The 12123-nt window shown below is 42.4% G+C and overlaps 1 protein-coding gene across 1 annotated transcript in view; it reads left to right on the plus strand.

Annotated features, from left to right (window-relative positions):
- Positions 1–551: 551 nt before the first annotated feature.
- Positions 552–12123, plus strand: part of KCNH5 (potassium voltage-gated channel subfamily H member 5) — a 359954-nt gene continuing 348382 nt past the window's right edge. Inside the window, exon 1 of the mRNA XM_075531693.1 lies at positions 552–624. Within this exon, the coding sequence (XP_075387808.1) occupies positions 552–624 (73 nt within the window). The remainder of the gene's footprint in view (positions 625–12123) is intronic.

Below are 12123 nucleotides of genomic sequence, written 5' to 3' on the forward strand. Positions count from 1 at the left end.
GCCGGCCAGCTGCAGTCCAGCTGCGCGGGAGGGGTGGGGCCGGGGGCGTCCGGAGACGAACGCGCAGGACCTGGGGTTTGGGCTGCACTTGCCGGGGGTCTGAGTGCCCCCCTCGTGCCGCCCCGCTCCCCGGGGCGCGGACCAGGGCCGGGGAGCCATGCGGAGCCCGAGCCGGGGCGAAGAGCGCCGCGGCCGCAGCCTCAGCGCCAACCTCCGCCTGGGTACCGGCGGGACAGCGACAGCGGGGGCGGCGCAGGCGCACTGTGCCCCGCGGAGCCTGCAGTTGCCGAGCCCGGTGTGCGGCACCGCCACAGTCTGGGCAGCGGCGGTCTGGGGAGCGCTACTACCATGAACTGCCTGGTCCTCCTCCCCAGAGCTGCTCATCCGGGTCCGGCTCGCGACACAGTCAGGGGACCCCGCCGCCGCCGCCGCGCCCCCTCTTCCTTCGGCTGCATCTTCTCCTCCACCTTCTCCTCCTCTTCCTCCACCTTCTCTTCCTGCATTCCCCCCTCCCCCGCCGCGGATCCTGGCCGCTGCTCTCCAGACCCAGGATGCCGGGGGGCAAGAGAGGGCTGGTGGCACCGCAGAACACATTTTTGGAGAACATCGTCCGGCGCTCCAGTGGTAAGGAGAGTTACTGTTCGGCTCGGAACAACCGCTGCCTCCCCCACCCCCGCTACTTCCATCCTGCAGACGCCCCCCCCCCCCGCCCCCCACTCAACCCTATCCCAAGGGGGGAGGGGGCCACCAGCGAGCTTACTTGGTGGCTTCAGTGTCCAGCAGGACGTGATTTGGGTGTCCAGGTGGGAACGAGGTGGCGATGGTGGAAAGTTAGTTACATCTGCTCCCCAAGAGGTACTCGCCCCCTCCCACCTGTGCAAAGCTCCCGGGGAGATGGGGCGAGCGAATGCGGTGGGTATGGTTTAGGCTCATCTGAAGGATTCAGCGGAGTTTAGCGTGCGCGAGTGCGGTCTTGGGAAGCCTGCTTGCACATTTTCAGGGACCGACCAAATTCTCAGAGTAATCTGCGTGGAAGGGTTTCCCTCAAATCGGGAAGGGCTATGAAAGTGGCTATAGAATAGTCTCTGAAAACGCTTTTGGGCGCCCGTGGCCCTTTTGTGCTGGGGAGTGTAGTCCGTAATATCTGGAAGGAGAGAGTCAGTGAAACAACAGCCCACACACACCCACCAGCAGTTACTACGATCAATTTTCTTTCCTTCGTGTGCACTGGCTTTTATGTATTAGATTTGACTTAAACAGGAGGAATGTAGAAGAGAAACAATAGCTACTGTGGTCATAACTACAGTAGCAACAGGGGGAAAGAAATTCCAAGAATGCCATTCTACCTGAACTCCTGATGTTACATCTTGTCTTAAAGTACCTTTAAAATGTGTTCACTTCCTCTTCGATTCTTGGATGGGAATTATTATTTATTTAATATTTTAAGACAGGATGAACTATGAAATATCTGAAATCTACACCTTACTTTTGTTTAAAACGTTTTCAATGTAATTTTCAATTTCATAGGCAAGATATGTTGAAAACCCGTTAAAGTTTTTCTTTTCTCTCTTCTCCAGAGACTTGCTATTTTGTTTTGAGACCTTTGGAGAATTCTGAGAAACCCGTTTCTGCATATGGATCCCAGTAGTGCTTGGGACAAAGCAATGGAAATTCTGCGTACATTTCTAGAATTTATCCTTGTTTGGTGCCTATATGCCAGAAACTCTGTGGGGCCCTTTGGATTAAAAAATAATGATTACAACACCTCCTTTGTCCTTAAAAAGCTACCTGCCTCTGGGGGGTACAGAGACAAAACGAGATGATAAATAATTAAGTACACTCTGATTACGCAGAGTTGTTACATTATAACAATTTAGACTATGATTGCTTCCAAAACCAGGATTGCGAATGTTTTCCTTGATTTTGGGGGACTTTGTTTAAAGTGTCCCAAAGCCTTTCTCTTTTTTCTCTCCTAAATCTTTTACTTTGTGTCTTACTTTATTATTTCTACCGCTGACCGGTGTCTAACACCAAACATACTACTCTAAAGTGTCTTATTTGAGTTGAAGAAGGCAACTAATAGGCCTGGCCTAGTATGTTTTTAAAATATTCATGTTTTCAATCTCTAGAATGATTTTTATTCATTCTACTGCGACTTCATATCTCACTTCTTGAAAAGTGAAAAGATATCATCAGATCTTAATATTATATATAGACCTGGGGTGCAAAGGGAAATTATTGTTAAAACAATCAGTTTGGGGAATTTAAAGTTTATTGAAATGAACTGTTTAGGATGTATGAGTCTTATTTCAGCTTTCTTGTCTTCTTGGGTGAATCCATCTCCATGCAATTTGGTTTGTGAAAAGATATTCCAGGGAAGACCTTTAAAAATAAGCCCTCAGGCTTGGTGAAGAGGAAGACATTGGGAATCCAGTGACTGGAGTTTACTAATATCACATGTTTGGTTAAATCTCCTTGGTCAGACTGGAACTATGGGCCAGGGTTTGCATTTTTGATTTTTTTAGATGTGCCACGAATCAGTGAATTTGCTTAGCTTAGGAATACTTCCTTCTGGTGCTAAACCTTTTTAAATTTTATTTATTTATTTTCTTGGTACTACCTTTTTACATCCACCATTTTTAAGATCAAGGAGCTCTGTGGTCTATTGAGTTCCACATCAGGCTATGAACAGAAAGGTTGGTAGTTCAAACCTACTAGGTACATCAAGGGAGAACCTGAGGCATTTTGCTCCCTATACAGATTTACAGCCTTATAAATCCTTCTACGCTGCCCTGTCGTGTTGCTATGGGTTAAAATCACCTCTAGGGAAGTGCCTCTGGTTGATTATCTTACAGTTCTATCTGGCATCCAAATTAATGCCCATACCTGCTCATTGGTCAGGGCTTCTGCCCATGGACACTCCTGAGGGCAAATGAAAGTATATCTGTTTTGGCATCTTAAATGCCACCGTTAAGGGCCTATGACTACCTTTTTATCACCAATGACCCAAGCTCTGTGTGAAATGTGTTTGATAGTTGCATTGAGCATTTGCGTTTGTGGATGTAATAAATACTGGAAAATTTTAGGGTCTCTTAAAGGAAGAACCTTAAAAGTTAAGAATCACACTATTATGTTGGTCTACCTTGTCAAACAGAAGTACCCTCTGGGTATTGCCATTTCTATATGATTTGGAGGATTCTCTGAGATGGATCTGCTTTGTCACAGTGGGAATGTCATTCGTCACCAACTTACCAGCATGGAAAGAAAAGTGATGCCAGAGCTTTAGAGGCACAAGAGAGAAGAGGAGACCGGGCTCTTAAGAGATATTTAAGGGTCGAAGACACAGGAGCTAGGGGTTTCTGTTTATCTCTACCTTATGAAATATTTCTCTTTCTGGCGAACACGATCCTATTTACTTCTTGGAAAACATCAGATTTTAAGAGGCAGACGGATATGGAGACATACATGAAGAGACATTGCAGCACACAGAGGAACACGTAGACAGACATCTAACTAGACCAAGGACAGAGTCATGGAAAGAGCACAGTGACTTTCTCTCTTCCATTGTCTTTCAGTTTCCCTCAACACACACACACACACACACACACACACGGAGGGAGGGGGGGAGAGAGAGAGCAAGAGCAGATATATACACACAGACAGACGCACAGATAATAGATATAAGATATAAAAGAAAAATGAACATAAAGAGAAAAAAAACATCAAGCACATTATTTCTGCACAGATGCTAGTGACGAACTGAAATCTCAGCCACGTAGAAATCCATCAGATGCCTTTTGAGGAGGTACCGTACACCAAGAGAGCAAGGAAGGTGGCGTATTTGGGTATAGTTTTCACATCTAAAGATTTCCTAATAAAGTTTCCAACTCCCCAGTTGCAATTGGCAAAACCACAGTGGTTCATTCTACGGTCCAGAGTAGCAAGTATCGTCGGCTTGCTGTTATTTTATACCTCGTGAGATTGGCTTTTTATTGTTTGTATTTAGTTGACTCTAAATACAAACAAAAAATATGGGGAAGCATTGCGCGTTGTTACTGGTGATTCAAGTCTGTAAAAGAAAATAATGAAAGACATTAAGTAGGATGGAGACATGCACTTTATAGCCAAATCATGGGAGTAGGGAATTTCTCTTTAGTTCAAGGCGGAATGCAAGAGCAGATCATTTCTTGACAGAAAAGGGAATGGTCATTCTGGACAAGTGGTTCCACTAAATAACCAAGAGGGCGCAGCAGTCAAGACGCCTTGCTGATGTGCCAGGACAGGAGAGTTTGGCCTGCGTGAGACAGTTTCTTACATCGGATTCTGGCTCCAGTGTTTGCAGAGGGAGGGGTCTGTGTGTGGAACATTATTAGGGCATTTTCCCTCATTCAAATGTTAATTATTTATGCATGGTATTCATCAGCATAAACTAGGCTGTAGGGAACAGTAAATTTGTGGGGTCCTGAAAGAAACAGAACAGCTTTTAGAACTCTTAGGTGGAATTTGAGATTACAATTGGTTAGCATATTTTACTCATAATTTGTCTTCCATTCTTGAATAAATAAGCAGAAAAGATTAGTGAGGGTGACCGTAAATTAAGGTGCCATTTGGAAAAATGACACCTATAAAATATCTTTTACTAGAAATTATTGTTTTTTAAAAATATCTTAAACTCTATTATGAGTTGCTTAGATGAAAATAGAAGTGGTTTTCTTTTTTATGGAAAAAGAGACTCAGGAAAGGAGAAAACAGAGAAGGTAGTATTTTAGGGACCACTTAACTTTCAAAAGAAGAAGCTCAATATATTCGGTTTCCCCTTTTGCCCTCATCATCTTAGTTGAACCAGGAATTTCTTTATCCAGCCATCTTATTCTTATAGGAAAATCGGATATTATCTTTGGGCTATAAATAAAAACCCATTGCTTTTTAGTCAGGTCCAATACATGGTGACTCTGTAGGCAAATTATAACCCCCACGGAGTTCAATGGCTGGGATTTCGACAGAAGCAGGCTGCCGTAGCTTTCTCCCATGAGAGCTGGCTGCTGGTGGACTGGAACCACAGACCATTGGGTTGGCAGCCGCATGCGCAACTGCTGGGCTACCAGACTCCTCACATTATTATTAACATGTGCAAAAGCTGACATTCTAAATGAACATACATAGGATAGGAAATAGAGAAATAGTGATTTTCAAAGATATCAAGAAAGAAGTCACAAACTATTATCTAATTTAAAAGAAATAGTGAGAGACAAATGGATTTTTCCCCTATCAAGTTGTTGATTATTTTTCTTGAAAGGGTATTGAACAACTATCGAAGAAATATTGATAAACTTCCTATTTTTAAAAAGCATTGGTTCACCCGGGTTTTGTAATGTTCTGCTTTTGCTTTTTAAATATCATCACCCAAACTCACTGCCTTCAAGTTGATTCTGACTCAGAAAGACCTTGCAGGGCAGAGTAGAGCTGCCCTGGTGGGTTTCCCAGGTGGCAAATCTTTACAGGAGTCGAAAACCTCGTTTTTTCCTGAGGAGGAGCTGATGGTTTCGACATGCTGAGCTGGTGGTCAGCAGCCCGACATGTAACCACCTACCGAGTGCTCCCGAGCTGATCAAGAATGCAGAGGAGGGTCCCTTGCTTTGGACCCCACTGGCAGAGCATTATACAAATATAAGGGTGGCAATACATACCTGATTGGAGGGCTGCTAACCCCCAAACCGTCAGCTTCACTACCAATTGCCCTAGTTTGTTTCCATGGAACTCACTGGCTAACTTGTAACTGCACTATTAACATAATGCTATTTTTTTAAATTGGCAGTTTTATTGACATATAATTCACAAAACATACAATTCACAGTTCAGGCAATCGTCACCACAATCAATTAGAACATTTCCCCCTTCTTTCACTCGTTGTTACTAGCTCCCCATTTCCCCCAACCTCTCCTGGAGGAATCCGCTCTTACTAATAGGAGGAACTATGATTATTTTGATAGACAGTTGACTGGGTAGATTTGCATAAAGAAATCCTTTAGTTTTGTCACTGTTGATCTTTTACTTTTATGATGACTGCCAGCTCTTTGTTAGCATCGAGCCACAACGCTTCTGTTCTCCAGAGTGCAGTTGAAGAAAAGATCGTGCTGTTCAACAAAACTTTCTGGTTGAAATGTACCACAAGAGGTCACTATCGGTTTTGTCGCAGGTGAAACAAATAGTTTCTTTTTCTTGCCTCCACGTCTTCACCCCAACCTGATAAAGGACTTAGAGGCAATGTTGTTAGATGTCCCTCTAGGACTAACATTTCTAAAACAATGAGATGTTCAGAGAGATATTTCCTTTTAAAAACATGTTATTTTAGGTGAAGGCAGCCAAAAATTTCTGAGCAAATGAATTCAATGTTAACAGAAATATTAGTAGAAAATAATTAAATATATTTCTCTAAGCCTAAGTGAATTTTAGAGGAACAAAACCTTTACTTTTAAAGCTAGACAGAATTTGTTTGGCAATGCACAATTCAGTGTCATTTAATAATAAATTTTACAGATGAATGCCTTACATGGCAATGCTCTCTATTGGGGACATAGCTGTATATTTTCCATTTCAGCCAAAATGTCTCCACTATCAGATTCCTTGATACAATTTAGATGAAATTGGTGAAGTTGACTCAGCGCATGACTGTGTTTTAAATTTATTGAGAGTTCGCCAATTTATCATTACTTATAAAATAGAATTCTCCTATTTCGACCTTTTCTAAACCCCTTTAGAAATCAAACATTAAAAACAAGCCATCTTCCATGTGCTCCTGACATGCTGTTACTTGTTGCTGTGGAGTTGACTTTGACTCAGGGTGACCCTGGCGTGCACAAGACAGTGGCTCTCCATCCGGTCTTCCAGGCTGTGACCTTCTGGAAGCAGACTGTCAGCTTTCTACTGAGCAGCCGAGGGCCTCCTACAAAAAGCTAATGGTTGAGCATCTATTACATTAAGGGAGTTTACTTCTTCAGTCTGTTGTTGTTTGCTGTTGTTAGTTTCGAGACAATATACTGAGAGATACTTAGACATGTCCCAAACAAAATTTGTTTAAATGGGGAAAATGAAGATTACACCACACAGCACTTCCATGAATAAAAGAGACATGCTGTGAAATCAAATACCCATCAATAGCTAGTCACAATCCCAAACCAGGGGCCATTGTTATGAAAATGTGGGCCAAAGTCTTGAGGTGGCCCCAGAAGTGGCCATTTATAAATGGCAATTTCCCAGCAGCAGAGTAGAAGTTTCAAACTTCTGCAGCATTTCGCAGTAACTATGTTAGCTTAAAAATACAATGCATGGCTACTTATCACTTAAGAATAAATAAAAATAAGCATTGAAATATTGCCATTTTATAGAATGTAGATGTTAATACAGGAAAGGCTGAGTTTTGAAAGATACCTGACAAAAAGAGGGCAGTGATAATTATTGTTACATAAGCCAGTGTATATTTTACATATTATTTTAGTATTTGATTATATGTGGAGAATATTGCAGAGTATAGAGATATGTTTACATATGCTTTGAAACTGTAATGGAAAAATATGATTAAAAGATAATGGAACTTTTCCATGAATTTTTTGAAGCTCCCTGGTATGCCAACTAGGTAGCAGTTTTATTTCTGACAGTTTTAGATGGAAAAGATAGAATTAATTATAGAAAAAAAGAATTTAGGCAGCAAGAGTGGCTCAAGAATTGTTTGAAATTTTATCAAAAAGGGATTTCATTCCCTTAGAGTTTGGTCCCATCAGATAAATATAAACGCAAAGTACTATTGACGTCAAGAGATATGCACATTGAAATCTGAGCTTAGGTGTGCTCAACACAGCAGCTTCTAGAAGTAATGTCTTATAACTGGGAAGTCATGAAGACACTGGTATGTGAATTAAGACCTTGAGGAGATGGACCATACACATTGATATCCTTCACTGTACAGAGCACATACCACTTTAAGTACCAGTTGAATCATTTTGTTTCCTGAATATCGAAGCCCATAATTCATTTTTCTCAGAGAATGCTGATTAAATCTATTAAGTGTGCTTGCATGAGTAATTAAATATTTCTTTAACCAACAGAGATAGTGGGGAAAGGAAATTGCATTGTATAGGGTCAATTAGCTGGGCACATGAGGTTGTGGGTATGTTTTTTAGATGAACATGGAAGTGATTCCAATTCTCATCTCCACTTTTGATTTGAGGTACAGCTGAGATAGTTTCTTTCTTTCCTTTTATAATTCTCCAGACTCTGGGGACCCAGTGGTTCTCAACCTTTGGAGGTCAAATGACCCTTTCACAAGGGGTCGCCTAAGACCATCGGAAAACATAATTTGGATGGTCTTAGGAACCGAGACACTGCTCCTCCATCGGTCTCCAGGTGGGTCCGCCCACATGCAGATACACTCACATATGAGTAAAGATAGCATGAAGACTGGTACCCTGCTACATCATGCTTCTTTTATTTGGAATTAGAAATAAACATTTCACAATATACAATTGCATATTGTTTTTGTGATTAATCACTATGCTTTCATTATGTTCAATTTGTAACAATGAAAATACATTTTGCATATCAGGTATTTACATGATGATTCATAACAGTAGCAAAATTACAGTGATGAAGTAGCAACAAAAATAATTTTATGGTTGGGGGTCACCACAACATGAGGAACTGTATTATAGGGTCATGGCATTTGGAAGGTTGAGAACCACTGCCCCAGAGTTTAAAAGATGAACTGTTTTGTATAAGAAAACTGCTTAGGAGATGAGCCAGTCAGGGTGCAGGGTAGCAACGATGAAACATATAACTTTCCTCTTGATCTTAAATGCTCCCCCCTGCCCCCCACTATCATGATCCCAATTTTTACAAATCTGGCTAGACCAGAGAATGTACATTGGTACAGATTAGCAACTGGAAACATAGGGAATCCAGGACAGATGACTCCTTCAGGACCAGTGGTGACAGTGGCGATGCTTGGAGGGTGTGGTAGAAAGGGGAACAGACTACTATAAGAATCTACATATAGCCTCCTCCCTGGGGGATGGGCAGCATAGAAGAGGGTGGGGGTAGACGTCAGACAGAGTAACATATGACAAAATAATAATAAGTTGTGAATTATGGAGGGTTCATGAGGAAAGGGGGAACAGGGACAGAGGGGGAAAAATGAGCAGCCGATATTAAGGGCTCAAGTAGAAGGCAAATTTTTTGAGAATCATGATGGCAACAAATGTACATATGCGCTTGACACAATGGATGCGTGTATGGATTGTGATTAGAATTGCAGGAGTCCCCAGTAAAATTATTAAAAAAAAAAAGAAAGAACTGTTTAAAACATTGTAGGTTCTCGTTACGTGATAAAAGAACAACACAAACTGTGTCATTAGTTATTGATGGTGAAATGTGTCCCTTGGAATGCAGTTAAAAAAATAATCCCAACAGTTTATTTCTCATTTAGGAAATTTACATTTGAATAACATTTTAACTAGATAGATTTTCTTTTTTAGCCTATTAAGTTTTTATTTATTATAATGCTTATTAAAATCCATACACCAATTGCATCAGGCACATTTGTACATATGTTGCTAGCATTCTTTTCTAGACAGTTACTTTCTATTGAGCCCTTGCTATCAGCTCCCCCCTCCACCCCCATGACCCCTTGATAGATTATAAATGAATATTTTCATGTCTTACACCAGCCACAGTCTCCCTTCCCTCATGGTTTCCATTGTTCTTTTCCTGTAGGGGTGTCTGTGGTTGTGTGTCCATCAGTTCCCCCTTCTTCACCTCCCCCCCCCCCAACTTCACCCTCCTTGGAATGTATTCTTAGAGTTTGCATATCATCTGTCTGAGCGAGTGCTGCCTGGGGAGCAGCTTATAGCCTTATGCAGGACCCAGTGGAAAAGGGTAAATGGATTCTAGCTCTTAAACTGCCTGCCCAGCCTCAGATCAGCAAACGTCACTGAACATCGGACAAGTACTTAGATGGAGGGGAGACATTGACCTTTGTCCTGGCCTTTTCGCTAAGGCTTTTCTGTCTGCTGACGTCAGTTTCATTTGGAGAAAATTAGAACCCGATGAGCTTATGTTCATGCATCTTACAGCCTTGAGAGGAGAGGGATTCCAGGAGGGGAGGTAAACAGTCCCAGAATGGTGGTGGTGATGCATGTTGTCAAGGTCTTCTTTTTAAAAATCATTTTATTGGGGCTCGTACAACTCTTATCACAATCCATCCATCCATCCATTGTGTCAAGCACATTTGTGCATATGTTTCCATCATCATTCTCAAAATATTTACTTTCTACTTGAGCCCTTGGTATCCGCTCCTCATTTTCCTCCTCCCTCCCCAGTGCCCCCTCCCCCATGAATCCTTGATAATTTAGAAATTATTATTATTTTGTCATATCTTATACCATACAATCTCTCCCTTCACCCACTTCTCCGCTGTCCGTCCCCCATGGAAGAGGTTATATGTAGATCCTTGTAATCTGTTCCCCCTTTCTCCCTCACCTTCTCTCCACCCTCCCGATGTCGCCACTCTCACCACTGGTCCTGAGGGGTTCATCTGTCCTGGATTCCTGTGTTTCCAGTTCCTATCTGTGCCACTGTATATCCAACGGTCCAGCCAGATGTATAAGGTAGAATTGGGATCATGATAGTGGTGGGGAGGAAGCATTCAAAAACTAGAGGAAAATTGTATGTTTCATCATTGCTACACTGCATCCTGACTGGCTCATCTCCTCCCCGCAGCCCTTCTACAAGGGGATGTCAAATTTCCCACAGATGGGCCCTGGTTCCCTACTCTGTATTCCCCCTCATTCACAATGCTGTGATTTTTTATTTTTGGTCTTTGATGCCTGATACCTGACCCCTTCGATGCCTTGTGGTCTCACAGGCTGGTGTGCTTCTTCCATGTGGGCTTTGTTCTTTCTCAGTTAGATGGACCCTTGTTTATCTTCCAGCTTGTAGGACCCCAGATTCTATATCTTTTGACAGCTGGCACCATCAGCTTTCTGCACTGCATTTGCTTATGCACCCACTTTGTCTTCAGCAATCGTGTTGGGGTAGGTTGGTGTGCTTCTTCCATGTGGGCTTTCTTGTGTCTTCGCTAGATGGTCGCCCGTTTATCTTTAAGCCTCCAGATGCTATATCTTTTGTTAGCCAGGTATGGTGACCCCCTCCCTGTAGGTCAGAGTACATATGTGCTCCATGGGTCTTTTGAGGTTGTGAGCTTTGAAAAGCAGATCGAGCCTCCCCCCACAATGTTTCTCTGGGTAGATTCAAACTGCCAACCTTGCCACTAGCAGTGGAGGACTCAATCCTTTGTTCCATTTCTGGACTCCTAGTCCCCAAATAAAGTCCCCTAGAAACAACCCTCATCATTTAAATAAAACATTTCAGCCCTTTCTAGTCAAACTTTCATTAATGTAACAGACTCTCATTGAGTGCAAATTGTGCGGTCGACCCTCTTCCATCACCAGGGATGCAAAATGCACATACTGACAAAAGTAGTGTTCCCCGTGTCTCTGTGACACGGTGTGTAGATTGGTTAGGAGGAGAGATTCTGCAGGAAGTCCTCTGTAGTCATGTTTGAGACTTGACTCCGAGGTGTACTTTCTTTGACTTATATTACTTAGCCGGAAGTATCCTCATATGTGAGAGACAAGCAATCGTAATCATGATTTATAAAACTATAAGCGAAACTCACTGCCATCGAGCTGATGCTGACTGATAGCGACAGGACAGGGTAGAACTTCCTCTGTCAGTTTCAGAGACGGAAACTCTTTTCAGGAGTAGAAAGCCCCATCTTTTTGCTGAGGAGTGGCTGGTGGTTTCGAACTGCGGGTCTTGGATCGCCGCCCACTGCATAACCATGATGCCAACATGGGGCTACAGTGAGGATCAAATGAGGTATTTTTTGTAAAGTGTTGAGAACAATGCTTTGCATGTAGAAAGCACCATATCAATGTGGTTGGTTATTATTAACATTTAGTTATTTAAATCTTTTTTGTGCACATTCTACAGTTCATGCCTCGAATCCCTTACCACCGTTTCTTTCAGTACCTCCTTTCGTCTCATCTCGGTTCACGCCTTAATGTTGAG

The sequence above is a fragment of the Tenrec ecaudatus genome, chromosome 14, assembly GCF_050624435.1.
Source record: "Tenrec ecaudatus isolate mTenEca1 chromosome 14, mTenEca1.hap1, whole genome shotgun sequence".
Classification (NCBI taxonomy): Eukaryota; Metazoa; Chordata; class Mammalia; order Afrosoricida; family Tenrecidae; genus Tenrec; species Tenrec ecaudatus.